Raw genomic sequence first — 18,511 nt, 5'->3', positions numbered from 1 at the left:
TAAGTATATCTTTTATTGAGAATTGTTTTGATTGATTAAGCGCTTTGTGACCCTGGTCTGGAAAAGCGCTTTATAAATATAAATTACTTACTTACTTTATCATCACGATCTTTAAATCCTTTTTTTTTTTTTTTTAAGTAATGCATGTATTGTTTAATTAAACTCAACCTCATTTTAAGTAAGCAAGTCATTTTTATTTATATAGCGTTTTTCCAGACCAGGCTGACAAAGCGCTTAATCAATCAAAACAATATTCAATAAAGTATATAATTTAAAGGTCAAGATAAATCTGAGAACATAACAGGAGTTCCAGAAAATCAAGGAAAAGCCTGAACAAATAAAAACGTCTTAAGATGTTTCTTGAAGGAGTCAGTAGATCCATCAAGCGCAAAGAGAGAGGATTGTTAATAAGTGATTGTGATAAGGTGTGATTGTTATGTTTATTGCAATAAAGTCTATTTTATGTTATTTCTATTCATATAACAATCTTAAAAACAGAAATTAAAAACTAAAAAGTTGCAAAACAATTCATTTAGTTATTAGATGTTGTGTGCTTTTCGCTTTGTTCTGCAGGAGAAATTGACATTTTGTTTCCATGTTTTTAATAAATCAACAACAATGTTGTCCTTTCATATTCTTCCGCCCGTTAAAAACATTTTGTAAAAAATGTATGAATGGTATACTTATTTGAAGTATAATTCCATTACACAGCTACACATTATCATAAGCATTCATTCAAGACCACATGGAGTCAGATGACGAGTCAGCTGAGAGAGAATGATCATCATCCGAGTCACGACTACATCTCTTCATGTCATTAACTCTCTGGGATGAAAACCGCCGGGAAACACTCTCGGCTCACAGGAAGCTCATCACGGTCCCGTTCTTCCCGACCTGATGGGGCTGCAGGGCGTGAAACTGGATCACGATTCTGTGAAGACAAGACAGCCGAGTAAGACTGTGACTGGAAACCGGAAAGTGTGTCATAGAAATAAAACTTGACAGAGATTTAATCATTTAGTAGATTTCTATACAATGTTTTAAATATCAATTATAAACCTCTCCACCGGTCCTTAAACAAGGCACTGACTCAGTTTTCCATGTTATTCTGATCAAAACTAAACTTGGATATTCATATTACCATCAGATTTATGGAGTCTTAACACAGATACTGCTGCTGAAAGTTTTAAACAAGTACATCATTTGTTAGTTGATGATAAACTACTGTTTTTGTTTACCAGTTTAAAACCTTAAAGAGGGGAATCAAGAATCTGGCAAAACCATTTATTATACAGGGGTAATGATACAATATAATTGCTATACTGTAGGACCAAGGACATGTTTGTGGTATTGTCGAGTACTTCACTCTGATGTTGCAAGAGTCGTAACTGCTTTAAATTGTATTGAAAACAAAATATGTCAAAACATCAGCTTTAATAGCTGATCCATCAGTAGCGGAAGACGGAATGACTGCTGCCCTCTAGCTGCCGGATGTTTGATGCAACACGTTGCATGCTTTTAACATTTTGTTCAAATATTGTTACACACCATATTGAAATATGAATCATAAAAGAACTTGAATAAAAAAATAAAATGTGATCAAAAAAAGTGAAATGAACTAATAAATAAAAAACGAATACAGTGCAGTTTAATATCAATACGGTATCATTGAAAAAAAATCACGATATTTAGGTGTATTCATATTTTCTTTCACCCCTAATAACTCTGGTCTGAACCCTTAAAGCTAAGTTTTGTCCTTGCGTTACTGAGAAGAGGAAAATTGAAAGACAGGAGGAAATGGGTTGAGTCTCTATCAAGTGTAGTGTACTTTTGAAAAAATTCAATCTGCGAATAAAGTTGTCAGCACTATGTGTTACAATATATTCTCATATCACAATTCCAGATAAGGTTTGAGAAGATAACGGTCTTAAGAGTTATGAATATGGGTGTGAGAAAAAAAAGATTGAGGCCGCAGTCATTACGCAAGATCCCTGCAATCACTGAGGACGAAAGGATACAATCGACTCTAGCGGTTTTAAAAGTTGATTTTTAGACATATTTTGGCTTTCAGTATTTCAATATATTTTATTTAATAGTGAGATTAGTGTAAAGCTACAACGCTACTTATGACTTAGAGATTCTATGGATGTCAAAAAAATCTGCCGACTAATCAGTTCTGTTATGACATCATCGCGAAAGGCTGGTAACACTACCACGCATCACAATGGAGATATTTAGGTTCGGTTAGGTAGAACTTTATTGATCCCTCAGGAGGTCTCCTCCGGGAATTTGTTTTTTTTTCCAATTAGACACAGCAAATTATTACACAAACAGCAAAAAGTATTTGACCAAAAATAACAGTCCTCATTATTTTACTTAACTGCGCTAAAAAATCTAAGCTACTTTTGTTTTTTAACAAGCATGATAAGATAGTATTATTTTCTACACTTAATGTTTCTCAAACTCTCTCTCACTCTCTTCACTGCCTTCTATAGTTATCAGTACTTATTTTCAAATGAGCCCAAAAAACCCATTATGTCCAATCATCAGCTTTAATAGCTGCCCAAGTTGACTGTATCCTCTCGTCCACAGTCATCGTTCTCACAGGATTCCATTGTTCCTTAAGCTACAGCCGTCTAGCTGCTGAAAATTGCAACACAAAAATGAACAATGGCTGTAAATATGTGTATGTTAATTTAAAACAACTTTACACACTTAAAAAAAATATAAACCGTAAAAGAAATAATGTCGTTTTTCGGTGACTCCCAAACCTTAACTATAGTATAACTGTGTGTCTCTTTGTTTACTAGAAATGTGTGTAATATTTTTAACTGAACACAAAGATCTGTAGAGATGGGATGAAAAAAGCGGACAGTTAATTTCCTTTTTAATTTAGTTTTCTAATCTGTGTCATAAAACCTTAAACAACTAAATGCATATACAATGTAAGTAGTGACACAAAATAATTAGAATAAATATTAGTTCAAGATATTAGGCTCACGCTGTTCTTCGATAAACACAACATTGTCGCTTATTGACTAGTCTAACATCGTGGGAGTATCCAAACTCACCGGTCATCTGACAGGTCCAGTTCTCGGGTCAGAAAGGGAAAGATCTTGGAACTGTGTTCCTTGTTCTTGTCCGCGGTGTCGGTGGCACCGATGGCGGACACGGACAGCATCACGCACGGAGAGCTGGAGCCAGCGACCAGCATCAGCACCCCCGGCTTCACAACCACGTTCATCCGCTGGGAAACAAACACATGCTGAGGACATACTGTTGGTCCTTCTTTGTGGTCGCAAAATATCATCACCTGAAATGTTAACCATCAGATACTGTGTATAAAAAATACTGCATCACGTATCGCTATAATATCAGTGGCGTCTCTACATTAGGGGCAAGTGGTGCCGAGCTGCCAGCAGATGGCGCTGTGGAACAGGCTATAAATAATTGTGAACAGAATTTGTTATAGAGAGAAAATCTACGAATATTTTATATAAATACACATTGTGGATTATAAAATAATAACTTATAATAATAATTAATTAAATTAAATTTGTTTTTATCAGCTGGATATTAACATTGGAGTTTGACAAGTTTTCTCAGATGAAAGATCGTCATCATCTTTTAATTTAAGAAACAACCAACACTGATGAGTGGCATTTTTTTGGAAACTTAAATAATATTATTATATATAATACAAATTGATTGTGTTCTCGAATTTAAGCAGTGCTTCACCGTCATCATGATTTAAAAAAAAGTTGTTTTCAGCTATCTATAATGTTGCACACATCTCTAATTTAATTTATAGTAAATTAGACACAGGAAGATTGATCTATTCAACTCTAAATAAGAAACGATCTTTGTAGGACGTTTGTGTTGGTCATTAATAGAGAATCCGGTTGAATAATTAAATAAATTATAAGACGCTATTTTTAATTCTTACAGTTGAAAATATTAAAATAACCATTTAAAATACAAATAGATTGGTGAAAAAAAAAATTGAAAGAAGAAACTTTATGATCAAGTGAGAAGAAACCAAAGATGTTAGAATTACAAAAATATATTTCAAAATAGCGTACCTGTTGACCTCAAATTAAAAACACATGTCAAAATTCTTCATGATATTTCAAAGGTTTATTAATATAGCTGTAACTTTCCTATATTTAATAACGGAGTGGATTCACGTGAATGGTGTTTGTCAGCAGGAATGTACATTAACACTGTACAGTGTGCAGAACTCCAGTGAACTCTGAGCGGCTGCAGAACAAACATGGATCCGCTGAACAAACACTCACCTCCTCAGGTTTCCCCAGAGAAAGGGCGACGCAGGAGGCGAGCTGCCGAGTGAAGTCCTCGGAGAAGCGGCTGGAAGGAAGGTTGCTGAGAAGCTCGACGAAAGGCATCTTTTCTCAGAGTAACTGTTTTCGGTGTCAGCGACGAGTGACGTGAAGCTCGACTGATCATTACTACCGGTTTGGCTTTTCAAAATAAAGTCGCAATCCAGCCGTGTTAGGATTCGACTCAAAAGGTTTTCAACTTCCGGTTGTACTTAATCATTTCTGTGGCTAGTAAACTTAAAACATATCATTTAATTATGAGACCAGAATTGCAGATTGAGCAGTTGCGTTTGCGGTTTTCACCTTGTTATATCCCACCACCAAAAACAACTTATGTGAACAACTGAGGCTTGATCAAAAAGTACACATAAACACAACCTAAGATACTAATACAACATAAAGAAACATTTATTGTCCTGTTTTTTTTACGGTTCATCGTTCAATAAAGTTGTGCAGAATAAATGATTATACTTTTTATTTACAATGAACATGCAAATATTAACGCTGTTCATGTTTGGCTTGCCATTAAACTTCCGGCCGCTAGATGGCAGCAGTTATTAGGTCCTGCGCAGCTGTAGGAACATTGAAATCCTGCAGTGACCGAGAGGATACAGTGGACTACAGAATATTTTAAAGTTGATGTTGTTAAAATACTGTTGTTTCTTAATGCAGTTATGCACAACAAACACACCTTGTGATGTCCAGTAAATCACATGAACCTCATGGAACCCAAAAGAAAACTGCTTTAGTGATTTTTAATCAAACAAATAGAAGTCCATTCATGTAGAATCAATTTATTTTATTTTATTAAAACACTCGTAGAATCTCAGACTCTGTATTAGGCACTTATGTGTGGTCTTGTTTAAAGATGATCCTTCACACCAGGGATGTCAATCCTACACAAAAAAACCACCTATTAGTATTTTAAACATTAAACCACAAGTAAGAATCAAAATATAGTGTTTGGCTCCAGATTAAGAAAACAAAAATCTAAAATTTGTGACAGGTACACACAAGAGTAAAAGCTATTTAAAAAAATGTGAAAAATAAGCTTCAGTTATGAGGTGTAACAGATAACAATTCTGATCGACAAAAACAGTATCTTATATAGAAATACAATGACAGGAAACACACACTCACGATTGTTTCACATGTGTTTTTGGGAGAATCATTAACCAATACCTGAAATCTTCAATTAAATAACTCACCATGCGAGGATTTGCACTGTTTGACCAGCTCACTGAAGCCTTCACATAGAGTCAGGTCTCTCTGGTTGACGGCACAGTCCAGGAACTGTTTGACCTCAAAGTGACATGGACCGGGCTGGGCCGCCGCGGGACGTGGAGGCTCCTACGATAAAAGGATGAGCCAGAAGTTTTCACTCGTGAATGTACATAAAGCATTTGTTTCGATATATAAACGTCTAACAGTCGTCGTTTAAGGTCAGGGATGTTCGTACCTGGGACGCAGGTTTGGCTGCCTCCGAGCTGCTTCCTCCACTGAACGCCCCGGTGAGCGCACCCCCGACCACGTGGCCCACAGCAGAGCCCACTGCCACACCTGCAACCGTGGTAGCCATCTGGGCCATGAGGCCGGGTCCTTGTGAGGGAGCTGCAGCCGGGGCGAGGGATGCTGGGGGAGGGGGTGCAGGGGCCGCTGCATGGGCTGGAGCCTGAGCTGGAGCTGGGCTGCAGAAAGAGTGTCCAACAGTGCATTATACACAGGTTCTTTATTGATAAATAAATATATAACTTTAATTCAGTGTTTGTAAATGGTTTGTAAATCATCTAATCAGGTTGAAAATGGTCTGTCCTTATTACATCAGCTTTGTTTAGTGTAATGAAATCAGAGTTGTAACACAAAGTAAGTAATTTAAATGTGACATTATATTTGTAGGTAAAACAAGACACCTCGTCTTATTGATAAACCTGCCAGTCAAGTCACATTTGGAAGTACTCTGAATTCAAAGTGGATTAATGTGGAGTAAATATTAACCCTATTATTATCTCGGAAGCTGAGATGTGGAGTAAATATTAAACATTGGAAACTAACAGAGGAAGCACTTTGAACCAACACTTGAAAGAAATCCTGACGAATGCATCATTATGAGAGGTTTTCTGAAGGTTCCTGAGCTCATTTTATTTTAATAAAACTTAATTTTTTTCCTTTTTCTTTTACACTAAAAATGTAATGACACTGACAAGAAGCAAGAGACTACAAAAATCATTAAAAGGCAAATAAATTATGAAAACGTGTTCTTTTTATACCTGAGTGATGCTTATCACCACAGTTTTAATGTATAATAGTTAAAGGTTTGTTATACATGTACACACTTATAATAAAAGTTCTCTTTTTATCTCTGCTCACCACCAGTGTTGGATGTATAATATTTATTTATTTTCTTATTTATTCGACCACTCTTTTTTTTCCATATGGATGAAACACATAATTTTGATTGTCAAATGACTGATTGTTGGTTTTCTTTATCTAATTGATTGTGTAATTTTATTTTTTTTAGGGAATTATTTTGAATTTAAAGACGACCACGTAATTTTTATATAAAATAATGGCTTAGTCGTTTCTAATTCATTAAGAGTTAAAAACAGAAGAGAAAATAAAGAAGCATAAAGAAAAAAATATATTTAGATATTTCATTTATAAGGATATGCGTTTGTGATTTTTAAATATTTAAAATAAGACTTATGGGTTATTTAATGTGACCCCGTTACGTGAACAAGTGTTAAAGTTTCTCACCTGGCGGGGGCTGAAGGACGACTGCGGCTTCCCCTTGCCATCTTCTTCACTCTTACTGATCTGTAACTTTTAAAAAAAAACTTCTCGACAAGTTAAGTTAACACCGGCGGACAGTACAGAACAACACGCTTGTGTCACCTTCACAGAACACACGCTTAAGAAACAACTCTCGCGAGAATACGGTGGATATCCTCTCTGCTGCCGCTTACTGGGCGCTACTCGGTACTTCTCGTCAAGTATTTCTTTTTTTGGAATTATTCTTTATCTATCGCGCGGTTTTAAATTCGATAAAGTCTTTTTTTTTCGAAAACAAACACGTTGAGGAAAAAAATTATCCATCCTGAACCACTAATATTAGAAAACGATGTGCGCATGCTTTTGGTCAAATGACGTCACACATGCGACGAGACAACTCGGGACAAAACAAAGTGTGACGCAAACAAAGCGCCTGAACGTACAAATGCTCCATTAAAAAGAAGGTTCGCGAGGAATGGTTGTTGTCAGTGGTGTTGATACAGAAAACCCCTCGACATGTTGAGAAGGACGACGGCGGCGGTGATGATGTCGAACACGGACCTGCACTCGCAGGTCGCCTCCATCATGGAGGTGCTCGCCAACGCGGCGGTGGCAGAGATCTGCCGGCTGCTGGACGACGGCTGGTCGGGGCTGCAGCTGGAGGTGACGCAGAGCCGCAGGGAGAACGAGGGTCTGCGGAGGAAGAATAAACTCCTGGAGCTGCAGGTGGCCAGATACCGAGCTGAAGGGTCAATACACGGTCGTTTCCCAGGTGTTCGTGTAGGTATGTGTCACCATTTAAAAAAGATTAAACTTCTATTACAAACCAATAGTGTTAGAGACACGTCTTGTAAAGATGATCCACTGATTTAAGTATATTTTTACTTTGGTTATTATTAAGAAAGTTGTGGATCATTAACATAAGGTGAAAATGCAATCATTTCTGGTCAAACTAACTCAATAGAGTTCAATATATTAGGAGTGACCTTTATGTTTCAAAATGTCATAAAAAGGTTGGTATCAATTGATAGATTTCTAAACAAAGAAACTGGAAGAGGTTTTATTATGTAATAATAATGTTAATCGTCTTTATTCAATGAATTAACAGCAAATGAGAAAATGTGTCTCTCAAAATATGCATAGAAAAAAAAAAGCCCAGATCGAAAAACAAGTCTTAAGTTGTTTACATATACAGCAATGGAAACTAATCACAGTGACAGTGTATTTTTATTTGATTCAATTCATGGAATAAGTTAAGTTTTACTAAACTTGGCTGGTCGGACTCGGAAAAAGAACGATGTTGGAATTTATCAATTATTGATCAAGATATTTTAGGGACTCGCTGATAAATGAAAGTTTTATGTGTAAAGCGCCTTTCCCGGATCAGGGTGTAACGTATTATTATTATTATAGGAATTCCAATGAAAATGATACTTAAGATGTTTTGTCGAGTGAAAACTTGGAAAAATGTGTTCGGTGGTTTGTGGCGCGTGAACTTGATCAAATCTGAAAATGTCGATATTCTTGAAAAACTAGGACACGTGTTATACGTCATCAGCGTTTGTGTACAGTGGTGACGAAAACTACGCAAACACAGTTGAACAGGGGTGAACAGTGAACTGATATCAAGAGTCAAAAGTCTGGTACAAAACCTTCCCTATTAACAACTAAACAAACAATCTAAGAGCTCTAATGTTGACTAACTATAGAAAGCGCTCTTACAAAAACTGTTGTGTGTTCTCTGTTTTGTATATGTACACACAGAAGCCTAATTGGACAAATTGTACCTTAAGGATATGAAACATGAACTTTAGTAACTCGCAGTACTTATTACCCTGTTGTTGGCGTCTGCTGCATCTATTTTCTCATCACATTTGAAATATTTTTTCCAGGTTCCCCTTTCCATGGAAGGACCCGATTCCTCAACCGTGTGCGACAATCCGTTCAAAAACCCGTACCAATCGTTCTGGACCAGGATCCAGACCAGGAGGTTGTTACTACAACCAAAACAGAGGTACGCCAAAAGTAATTATAACACACATCCTTCATTTTTAAAGTCAACTCATGTGAAAACCAAACTTTGTTTCAAATGTTGAAGTCTCCAAGATGCAGTAAGTCCCTCATCATGACCATGTTTTGAAATTATTACTTTATAAAGTTCTCCCCCGTCTGAAATCTCAGCGAGCAAGAGGTTACGAGAGCAGAGTCCATTATGACGTAATATGGCCCCTCCATTGGAGGTGGATACTTTGCGGATTTATGACTTGTGGTGACAAACCTTGAAGTTTGACCAATCGCAACAGAGTTGGTGTGATTATGTTAAAGAAGATTTAATTTCCAGAAAAACAAAGTGTTTTCAGTGGGCGGAGCTTAAGATTATTTTCTAATGTCAATATTTCAATGAAAAGAGAGTTTTGTACAAACAGACAGTGATGGTAGATTACAGGTCAGAGGTCAATTTAAGATGGACTCAAATCAACACATTGATCTTTAACAAAGTGTTTGTGTCTATAGGCACCAGATGCAGAGGAAGAACAGGAAATATGTATTGTAAAGGTGGAGGGAGCATCACAGCACGGCTCCACCAATACAGAGGTGGCCCCCGACATCAGCTCCATGTTAGAAGCTTCTCCCACTGTCACTGCAACCCCCCCACAGAACCATGTGCAGCCGACCCCACCTCGACTCGACATGGAGGTCAGTGACTCTGACTTTGTGGACAAGATCTCAGAAAGTGACCCCAGCAGAGTTTCAAACCACGACTTCGTAGAGAGTGGTTGTGGGAGGAGCGAGAGCTGCTTCAGAGACTCGGAGACCGGAAGCAGTAACATCGTGTCGGATGTGATCGTTATCGACGAGTACCCTTCATCGGACAAGCAGAGGAGGGACAGTGGGTCAAAGGTCGCAGACGGAGAGAGTCCAGGTCAAACCAACGGAGCCTCGCTGTGGTCTGTTGCAAGGTCCAGGTCTACACATCAGGATTCACCAGCAACTTACAGTCTCTCAACAACCACGAGTAGTCGTGTCTTCACGGACGCGATCCCTCGAGCCGACAGATCGCTCTTCCCTGGAGAACAACCCGGACACAATTCTAACCAGACGAACTCCCAGACAGGTGACGCGGAGAAGACGTTCAGCTGTCCAATTTGCAGGAAGTGCTTCTTGCTGGATTCGGACCTTCACAAGCACCTGAGCCGGCACACACGGCAGAAGCCGTACACGTGTCTGGTGTGCAGCAAGAGCTTCGTGTGCCAGAGCCAGCTGGACATGCACCACAACGTTCACACCGGCGCGAGGCCGTTCAGCTGCGCCGTGTGTGGAAGACGCTTCTCTCACCCGAGCAACCTCAGGAGGCACCTCAAGATCCAACATCCCACTCAGAGACATCTGCCCTGAGACGCCGACGAAAGAGAGTCGAAAAAATACTCTTTATGTTAGTCAAATATTTAATACAACTGTGAAATCCATGTCAAAGAGCAACAAATATAGTTTTGTATTTTAGACATTTTTGTTTATTTATTTATTTAATTAAATATTTGTGACTAAGAGTTTACTGCTGTAATGTATGTGGGGTTTTTTTCACTCTAACCAGTTATTTGTTGCGTTTTTCCTCTTAACCAGTCAACAAATAAAGGAACAAGAGAAAGTAAACGGCAAGTCCTGCAATAACCAGACCTGAAGTGCATGAAAAATACATCTCACCATAATTCTGAATCATCAGATCTCCAACAAGACGGTCCCATATGGAGTTAATATATATAGACATGTCAAGAGTCGCATGCTAATATGACAATAGAAGTTAAACCATTGATTTTCTTTCTGGGCTGCCTGGTTTCAAATGGTCTCCGTCTGGATGGTTGGAGAACTCTTTGATTCACTGGCCTTGCTTACGCCAGTTCCCCTTTGATGTTGGATTTAAATCTGGTCCCCGCTTTGTTTGAATCAAGTTTAATATTTGACTCAACCTCTGTTTCACTTGATTCTGCGGTTAAAGTTTTATTTGATAAGGAATGAAAAGTAAAATACGTAGCAACAAACATGTTGGCTGAAGGAAAAACCTGTCACTTCATATATTGCATAACAGGAAATGTAATTTCTAGTCCTTCCGTTGATTTCACAAACCTATTTCCTGTTCAAACTTTCTCTTCACATAGAGGTTCAGAGGAGCATAAAAAGCTAAATTAATTATTTCTGTAAATATTTCCTCTGCATGGATTTAATGTATAATTTCATTATCTTTAAGCAACTTTTTGCAATATTGAGAATATTTGCTTTAATTACAGTAATATTTTTATATTGTCAATACAATATTTATGTTAAATAAATATTTACAATCCCATTAATTTTTTTAATTTTGCTACTCATCCTCGTGGATGAAAAAAGACCTCTAGTTTGAAATTCTTCACACAACAGAAGGGGGCTATGATCTCTACTGGCCAACCAGGTTGAACTGTCAGTTTCCCGCCCCAGTCCTCAGGCTAGGATCGCGAGCAGCTCGGAGCCAGAAGATCTTTCTGCACAGATCCAACCCTGACTACAGTCGGCAGGTGAGCATCATTTCAGTTCCTCATCATTCTAGTTTTTCATTTCTACTTGTTAGCAACGACACATTGGAAACATGTTTGAACCCACGCGTGTAGATTACCAACTCTAATCTGGATTACCGCCTGAATCTGCAGCGTGTCTGCTGCCTCTGCCGCGTAAATCATCCACTTATGATGGTTCGGTTCTGTTGTTCCACGCGTATTACAACAAAGTTCATCATTAGATGTCGATGAATAATGATTAACACTGGATTACATCAGTCTGGTTAGTTTACTGTGTAGCAACATCGAAAATGTTAAAACCCACCAACAACCAGTTGAAAATGGGTAAATTAAAATCTCTTATATTTTGTCGGGGTGTTGCCATGAATTCCTTGCATGATAAGTGGGTAAAACCCAAGGGTTTCACTAGAAACAGCCTGTAGGTTCAAATGAGTTAGCACAAACCAGTGATTCCAGTTCCGTCAGTTTTCAGTCTTAATAAGCTTGTTACAAAGTTATTACTGAAAATGTGGATATTGTGAGTAAAAACATCTTCAAGAAGGGCAAACCACCATTTCTACAACTGTATCATCTAATGAAGATGATGCACGTATGAAATGTGATTAAAACATAGAAGAATAAGATAGAATTAATGATCATGTCAGTGTTTTTCTATCGCTTGTTATCTTATTTCATTCTTTTATCCTATACTGACGCCACAAACGAAAATCCTATGTTGTTTTTAGAACAACAATAAAAAGATTGTGATATGTCACCGTGTGTGTGTGTTCAGGTGGGGTTTTTTTGTGCAGGTGTGTGTTTTATTTATAATTGGGTTGTGTTGTCCGTTTCTGTGTTGGTGCTAGATGTGTGTGTTTATCTGTCTATGCGTACTTATGCATGTGCGTCTGTTCTCTGTGTTGAGATGGTTTGTGTTTCTTTTTCTATTTACATTTCGTGTTGGTTTGTATCTATTTATAAGTGTGTGTGCGCACAAGTCTTTTGTTTTTGTTGGGGTGGTTGGTGTTGGACAGTGTTTCTCTTCCAGTGTTGCATGGATGTTGATGTGTATTTTTGAGTGTGTTTTTTATGTTTGTATTCATATATGTATATTTTTTTCTAATATCATTTTGGGGTGATTTTTGGGTACTTCAGTAGGCGTTGTAGTGTGTTCTTTTGATTCTGTCGGGGGTTTCTTAAGTTTTTGTGTTTCTGTGTTGGAATGGCATTTTTTTCTTTTTATCAGATATATTTGTGTGTGCTTGTGTATATATTTGTTTAGTTTTTTTGGATATGTGTGTCTGACGTCTTGGGGTGGTTCGTGTGTTTCGGAGTTTCTTTTTTGTGCCGGTGTGTGTGGGTTTCTATTTCTGTGTTGGGGTGTTTTGTGTTTCTGTGTTGGTGTGGGATGTGTGTGTTTATGTCTTTGTGTCTAGTTATGTATGTGTGTATCTGTTCTCTGCTATGGGGTGGTTTATGTGACAGTTTTTCTCTTCCCGTGTTGGAGGGATGTTAATGTGTATTTAGGAGTGTGTTTTTTTTATCAGTGTGTTCATATATATGTACAGTATATATATATATATATATATATATATATATATATATATTGGGGTGGTTTGTATTTTTTCCTAATATCGTTTTGGGGTGATTTTTGGGTACTTGAGTAGCTGTATGTGTGCGCGCAAGTGTGGATGTGTTTTTTTGCTTCTGTGTTGGGGTGGTTTCCTTATTTTTTGTGTTTCTGTGTTGGAATGGCATTTTGTGTTTTGTTTTTTTTATCAGATATATTTTTGTGTTCTTGTGTGTATATATTTGTTTCTGTATTTGGGATATGTGTGTGTGTGCGGTCTTGGGGTGGTGTGTGAGTTTCTTTTTTGTGCCGGTGTGTGTTGTTGTTGTTGTGTGTGCGGGTTACTAGTCCGTGTTGGTGCGGGATGTGTGTGCTTAGGTCTTTGTGTCTAGTTTTTATTGGAAGTACAGTTTCCCACTGTATCTCCCACGTGTTCGTTGTTTCGACCTCAAAGAGAACCAGAAGGCAAACCGTTGAAAGAACTTGTGTTTATTCTAACAACAGAAGGAGATTAAGGCACAGAATTCTGAGTCAGCAAATGTTACCTGAGGAACTCTCAGATACAGCCGACCAACTGACGACAGAGTCACAGAAACAGTCATTTCTTATACAGTCGAGCTTGGGCGAGGACGCTTCGGATTGGCTCCATGGACCCGGACCTCGTTTTTGGGTTGGTACACGTCAGGTTGCTGGGCAGATTAGGGTGTCGTAGAAGTCTCCCCACACGTGAACCTTTGACCCAGACATGGACCGTCATCAGACCAGTTCTGCGGTTGGAGAATGGCGCGTTCGGTTCCGCTTCACAGCACTGATGGTTCCTGTTCTTTCACTCGTCAGCATTTCACACTTTTAATTATCACTTCACACATACATCATTGTGTGTTGGGGTGGCTTGTGTTTCTGTCTCAGATGCTGAATCAATTGGTTGATTCTTCATGTGACCCAGACAGACTGTGCTCATGCCTGCGGTTGAAAAAGCTGGAGTGAGACTTCGACCGGAGGAAACAGCGGATCACTTCGGACACAAGGCTTGGACATGAAGGGCTATGAGATGGACCGAAAGCTCTGCTACAGACTCACCCTGGTGTCGGGGATGTTGGAGTGCCTCTGCTTCGCGGGAGTCATGTTTGGTTACGCCTCCCTGGTGTTCGTCTTGAAGGAGGACGGATACTTCAGCCACTTGTGCGACCATAACGCTCCCGCCAACCTCTCCATGAACACAACAGGTGAGACTTAGGAAAATGTCGTACACGACAGATCCTCAAGCCGGAATAAAGATTGGTCTCTGCTAAGAGTTCATGGGTGAGAAACACTAACGTTCCTCTCCCAGGGACAGACTGCAGCGAGCAGGACGAAAGGTTCTCTCTGGTTTTTACAATCGCGTCTTTCCTCAACAACCTTCTGAATCTTTTCAATGGCTACGTCTTCGATCGCTTCGGCACCATGGTGACCAGACTCCTGGGAATGTAAGTTTATCGTTGATCCCTCCGTAGCTTGACGTGATGATCAGTGACATATTTCCCCGTGCAGATCCGTCTACACCACTGGCACTCTCCTCGTAGCGTTCTCCACCGCAAGTACGACGACGGTTCTGAGATATTCCTGCACGGATCTCATTCTTAACACGAGCTTGTAGATGTTTCAGATCTGCTGTTTCCTGCTTTGTCCTGCATCGGTGTGGGAGGAATGATGTTGCTCTTGACCAATATGCAGGTGAAGTTCTTTCTGGTTCGACTCTTCTCACCAGACCTATTTTAATCATTCGTGCGTGTGAAGGTGGGAAACCTGTTTCCTGCTCACCGGTCGACCATCGTCACCCTCTACAACGGCGCCTTCGACTCATCAGCTGCTATGTTTCTGATCTTCAAGGTGAATTATCCGATATTTTAAGGGGTGTAAAAAGAAAATGTGTCTAGCTTTATCTTTTGCTAGCTCAGTGATTCCTAAACTTTTCAGGGTCTTAACAAGTTAGTCAACAATGTTTATAACCGCATATTGATCTCTTTTTCAGGTTCTGCATGAACAAGGAGTCTCGCTTTTTTCCTCCTTCCTGGTTCTGTCCTTCTGCTCTTCGCTTCTCCTGCTTCGCACCTTTCTGTTGATGCCAAGATCCCAAATCCCTTATCCATTGCCTCAGAGCTACAGCTATGGGTCAGAACATCTTCTTCTTCTTTTTTTTAAATCAAACAAACGTATATTTTGTTCATTTTACGTTTCTACTCCACAGAGTGACTTGTGGTAAATCAGAATCGTACACAGTGGAGCAGCTGGATGAAGCAACGACGGCTCTGCGGCATAGAGGGATAGAAACGGCAGAAGCTGAGGACGTGGTTGTGATAAAAGAGACACAAAATGGTAATTCCGTCCATCTTAAAATGCAAAAATTATCATCACAAACAGCGTGGCGCTCTGACACATTCCACTAAAAGTGCCAGAGTTGACCATAACAGTAGCACGAGCTGACGCTGGTCTATGAAAAGTCTGGTGCATATGAAGGGTGTGTCTAGAACAGACCTGGGCAAAGTGCGGCCCTTTGACTGTATTTATGCGGCCATCGTAATGTCAAAGTACAATCATGTACAAAGGATTCTAATAGCAAAAATTTCAACACTTTTTACTTTTTTTCATTTTTTTATTTTTGTGAGTATATATTAATCCTTCAAAACATAGAAAAGAACCTTATTTTATTTGATATTAAAGAAGAAGAAAAAAGCGTATTTAGCTTAATAAATGTCATGGCACAATGATGAATGACAATCAATATTCATCACTTTACATTTAGATATTCAAGAGATGTTTTAATGCCATCCAGGTTTTTGTAATTTGTTTATGTTTTTCTTGCTTTGCGATATTCAGACCAGATCACAACACAAAATTAAAAAATGTATCACTTGAATGTAATGACAAAAAAAGAGCCTACATATCGTACAATTGTCAACTTAATAAAACGAAATATTTCAGTTTTATTAACTCACAAGTTCAAACTAAATTAAAAATGCATGAAAGTTATTCGCCACTTGTTTTGGTTTGTTACTTCAAAACAGTGACGTGCTTTGAGGTTCATGGTTGGTGAGAAACTGACTCCTTTAGTGTCAGATTTACAAATATATAAACCGAAAAGGGAAGCTTATTCAATTGGCTATTGAGATTGATATGATGATATGATGAAACGCGCACACGCACACGGTCTTGGGTAAACATTTTTAAAAGATAATTTCTATGATTTTATTAGACTGATGTCCTCTATGCCAGTTATAGCATACATCTGTCATCTTTGACAATATCATATGACTAAGATGGTTTAAAAAATATGAATTAATTAATATTTTCTCAACAAGTCTATATTGAATTGTTGTGATATGTTGTGGGATGTTGGTCTAAATCCTCTAGATCTATGGCAGTCAACGATTGTGGATAAATATTGATTTATAGCTTCATAAACGTCATCTTCGACAAACAAGAGTCACAGCTGAAATATTATGTTTAAATTATCAATTTATTTAAAAAATGTAGAAAAGGATTCGCAAACGTGGATTTAAACAGTATAGATGACCGTGATGATAAAGGATTACAAGGAAGACGCAAATGATTCAATGCTCTTAGAGAACTAGAGTACCAGAAGCAATCCTTGGTTTGGTTTTCTTAAAGTTATCCATCAAATGTATGCTGACATTGGACAGAATCTGTGCCCTCGAGCCACAGTAAAGATGTGGCAGGTACCAGGGAGCACAAAGGTAGTGATGGGCCGATGCATCTTCATGAAGTAATGTCCATGTTTTCACTCTTCGCTGAACAGCTTTCAGCAGCGATTTGAATAAATTTGTCTATTGAGTAAGAAAATAATGACACCGGATTCATGAAGCTTCGTCACTAGTTGACCCTTCATTAAACTGATATCTTTCTATCGTGCTTTTAGTGAGAAGTTTCTGGAGTTGTGTTCTCTCCTGGCTCTTCATGCGACACATGGCCTGGTTGTCGGTCATGCAGCTGAGACACTACCTCTTCATCGGCACGCTCAACTCCATGCTCAACCGCCTGTCCGGAAACGACCCCGACCTGGGTGAGTCACTCACGGCGCCACGAAGTTCTATAGCTTGAGCTCGCCTGCTCTACCAACCTTTCACAGTGAGCCGGTTCACCAACGCCTTCGCCATCACGCAACTGTGTGGAGTCCTGTGCGCGCCGTGGAACGGCCTGATCATGGACCGACATAAAGGGAAGCCGTTGGCTCCGGGTGAGACGGATTTCGGCTCTCGTACTCATGGCGGAAAGTTTAGTGACGCGGTCGAACTGTCGTGCAGGAGAAACGGACCAGGAGGCCGACCTGCGCTCCTCCATCCTTTCGCTGTCGCTCACAGCTCTGCAGTGCCTGCTCTTCTCCGTGTGTGCCTCCATCCCTCTGTTGGAAGTGCAGTACCTCACCTTCATCCTGCAGGTGCTCAACCGCTCCTTCCTCTACGGCGGGAATGCGGCCTTCATCAGCGTTGCGTGAGTTATCTCAAAATGTTATTTATTTTAAGGAAAGGAAAAGCAACATTTTTATTTCCTGCAATTCAGTTTCCCACAATGTCACTTTGGGAAGCTGTACGGCGCCGTGATGTCCATGTCTGCGGTGGTCTCTCTGCTGCAGTACCCCTGCTTCGCTCTGATCAAGGGGCCTCTGGACGGAGACCCCCTCATCGTGAGTTCTCAACAAGTTTACCCTGAGGAACATGTGAGCGTGCGAGCCCTGTGTGTTTTCAGGTGGACATCACTCTGACCCTGCTCACGCTGACCGTCTTCATTCATCCCGTCTGCGTCTTCGTCCACTGCAGGACATTGAGGCGCCACAGGAAGAAGAACGTTCGCTGACGCCTGCTTGAAAGACATCTTTTGTGTCTTTTGACCAAAGAGAACTCTGATCAAATACTTATTCACACCAAAACTCAACTCAAATAGAATATCATGACCCACTGAGATCTGTGGTCAAAAACATCATGACTCGATGTGTTAATTTCCAGTTAGCATATACCATGACATGGTAAACCTGGTTATATGTAAATTATTTTATTTATTTCAAGGAGAAAAAGTTGCTTTTGAATGTTATTTAAACTGATGAGTCATTGACTAGTTAAACTACAGTTCAATTCATGTTTTTTATACACAACATGCTAAAAACACAACCTTTTTTTCTTTAATAATATCCACTTTGAATTTTTCAATGCTTGAATATTAACTCAATAAAAAAATCCGGATTGAATACGTTTGAACACCAGTTTTTACGTTTAGCACGTTTATTATATTAATTGTTAGTTTGGTAAAACACG

The 18,511-nt window shown here is 39.1% G+C and overlaps 4 protein-coding genes across 5 annotated transcripts; 2 read left to right on the top strand and 2 right to left on the bottom strand.

Moving 5' to 3' along the window:
- Positions 1-349: 349 nt before the first annotated feature.
- ddt (D-dopachrome tautomerase) lies at positions 350-4,442 on the bottom strand. The gene is made up of 3 exons (XM_087782831.1): positions 4,299-4,442; positions 3,072-3,247; positions 350-931 (listed from the first exon to the last, which is right to left on the bottom strand). Exons 1-3 carry the CDS (start codon positions 4,404-4,406, stop codon positions 859-861), a joined length of 357 nt encoding a protein of 118 aa, XP_087638957.1. The 5' UTR covers positions 4,407-4,442; the 3' UTR covers positions 350-858.
- Positions 4,443-5,118: 676 nt separating this feature from the next.
- Positions 5,119-7,237, bottom strand: chchd10 (coiled-coil-helix-coiled-coil-helix domain containing 10). Its single transcript, XM_087801247.1, has 4 exons — positions 7,095-7,237; positions 5,800-6,028; positions 5,549-5,690; positions 5,119-5,236 (listed from the first exon to the last, which is right to left on the bottom strand). Exons 1-4 carry the CDS (start codon positions 7,133-7,135, stop codon positions 5,217-5,219), a joined length of 432 nt encoding a protein of 143 aa, XP_087657373.1. The 5' UTR covers positions 7,136-7,237; the 3' UTR covers positions 5,119-5,216.
- A 287-nt stretch (positions 7,238-7,524) lies between these two features.
- On the top strand, positions 7,525-10,756 carry LOC148088916 (uncharacterized). Its single transcript, XM_087801235.1, has 3 exons — positions 7,525-7,893; positions 9,002-9,123; positions 9,624-10,756. Exons 1-3 carry the CDS (start codon positions 7,626-7,628, stop codon positions 10,503-10,505), a joined length of 1,272 nt encoding a protein of 423 aa, XP_087657361.1. The 5' UTR covers positions 7,525-7,625; the 3' UTR covers positions 10,506-10,756.
- Positions 10,757-10,884: 128 nt separating this feature from the next.
- Positions 10,885-18,444, top strand: LOC148088915 (equilibrative nucleobase transporter 1-like). 2 transcript variants are annotated; one of them, XM_087801222.1, is made up of 13 exons: positions 10,885-11,656; positions 14,156-14,431; positions 14,536-14,671; positions 14,736-14,782; positions 14,842-14,918; positions 14,982-15,074; positions 15,217-15,356; positions 15,433-15,560; positions 17,122-17,265; positions 17,332-17,439; positions 17,507-17,693; positions 17,763-17,886; positions 17,949-18,444. In XM_087801222.1, exons 2-13 carry the CDS (start codon positions 14,242-14,244, stop codon positions 18,054-18,056), a joined length of 1,482 nt encoding a protein of 493 aa, XP_087657348.1. In that variant the 5' UTR covers positions 10,885-11,656; positions 14,156-14,241; the 3' UTR covers positions 18,057-18,444. The 2 variants fall into 2 exon arrangements, with proteins under 2 accessions (XP_087657348.1, XP_087657339.1); XM_087801213.1 differs by having other exon boundaries at positions 14,152-14,431.
- Positions 18,445-18,511: the final 67 nt, after the last annotated feature.

The sequence above is a fragment of the Callionymus lyra genome, chromosome 1 (genome assembly GCF_982586985.1).
Source record: "Callionymus lyra chromosome 1, fCalLyr1.hap1.1, whole genome shotgun sequence".
NCBI classification, from domain to species: Eukaryota; Metazoa; Chordata; class Actinopteri; order Syngnathiformes; family Callionymidae; genus Callionymus; species Callionymus lyra.
This window is presented reverse-complemented; position numbering and strand designations above follow the sequence as displayed.

What these genes read in the sequence shown, in the direction of transcription:
- LOC148088916 (XM_087801235.1), top strand. Translation starts at nt 7,626, where the DNA reads ATGTTGAGAAGGACGACGGCGGCGGTGATGATGTCGAACACGGACCTG. An exon ending in TTTCCCAGGTGTTCGTGTAG is followed by an intron (nt 7,894 to 9,001) that starts GTATGTGTCACC and finishes TATTTTTTCCAG; the next exon opens with GTTCCCCTTTCCATGGAAGG. An exon ending in TTACTACAACCAAAACAGAG is followed by an intron (nt 9,124 to 9,623) that starts GTACGCCAAAAG and finishes TTGTGTCTATAG; the next exon opens with GCACCAGATGCAGAGGAAGA.
- ddt (XM_087782831.1), bottom strand. Translation starts at nt 4,406, where the DNA reads ATGCCTTTCGTCGAGCTTCTCAGCAACCTTCCTTCCAGCCGCTTCTCC. An exon ending in CTCTGGGGAAACCTGAGGAG is followed by an intron (nt 3,248 to 4,298) that starts GTGAGTGTTTGT and finishes TTTGTTTCCCAG; the next exon opens with CGGATGAACGTGGTTGTGAA. An exon ending in CTGGACCTGTCAGATGACCG is followed by an intron (nt 932 to 3,071) that starts GTGAGTTTGGAT and finishes TTGTCTTCACAG; the next exon opens with AATCGTGATCCAGTTTCACG.
- LOC148088915 (XM_087801222.1), top strand. Translation starts at nt 14,242, where the DNA reads ATGAAGGGCTATGAGATGGACCGAAAGCTCTGCTACAGACTCACCCTG. An exon ending in CCTCTCCATGAACACAACAG is followed by an intron (nt 14,432 to 14,535) that starts GTGAGACTTAGG and finishes TTCCTCTCCCAG; the next exon opens with GGACAGACTGCAGCGAGCAG. An exon ending in GTGACCAGACTCCTGGGAAT is followed by an intron (nt 14,672 to 14,735) that starts GTAAGTTTATCG and finishes TTCCCCGTGCAG; the next exon opens with ATCCGTCTACACCACTGGCA.
- chchd10 (XM_087801247.1), bottom strand. Translation starts at nt 7,135, where the DNA reads ATGGCAAGGGGAAGCCGCAGTCGTCCTTCAGCCCCCGCCAG. An exon ending in CGTCCTTCAGCCCCCGCCAG is followed by an intron (nt 6,029 to 7,094) that starts GTGAGAAACTTT and finishes CTCTTTCTGCAG; the next exon opens with CCCAGCTCCAGCTCAGGCTC. An exon ending in ACAGTGCAAATCCTCGCATG is followed by an intron (nt 5,237 to 5,548) that starts GTGAGTTATTTA and finishes TTTTTTGTGTAG; the next exon opens with GATTGACATCCCTGGTGTGA.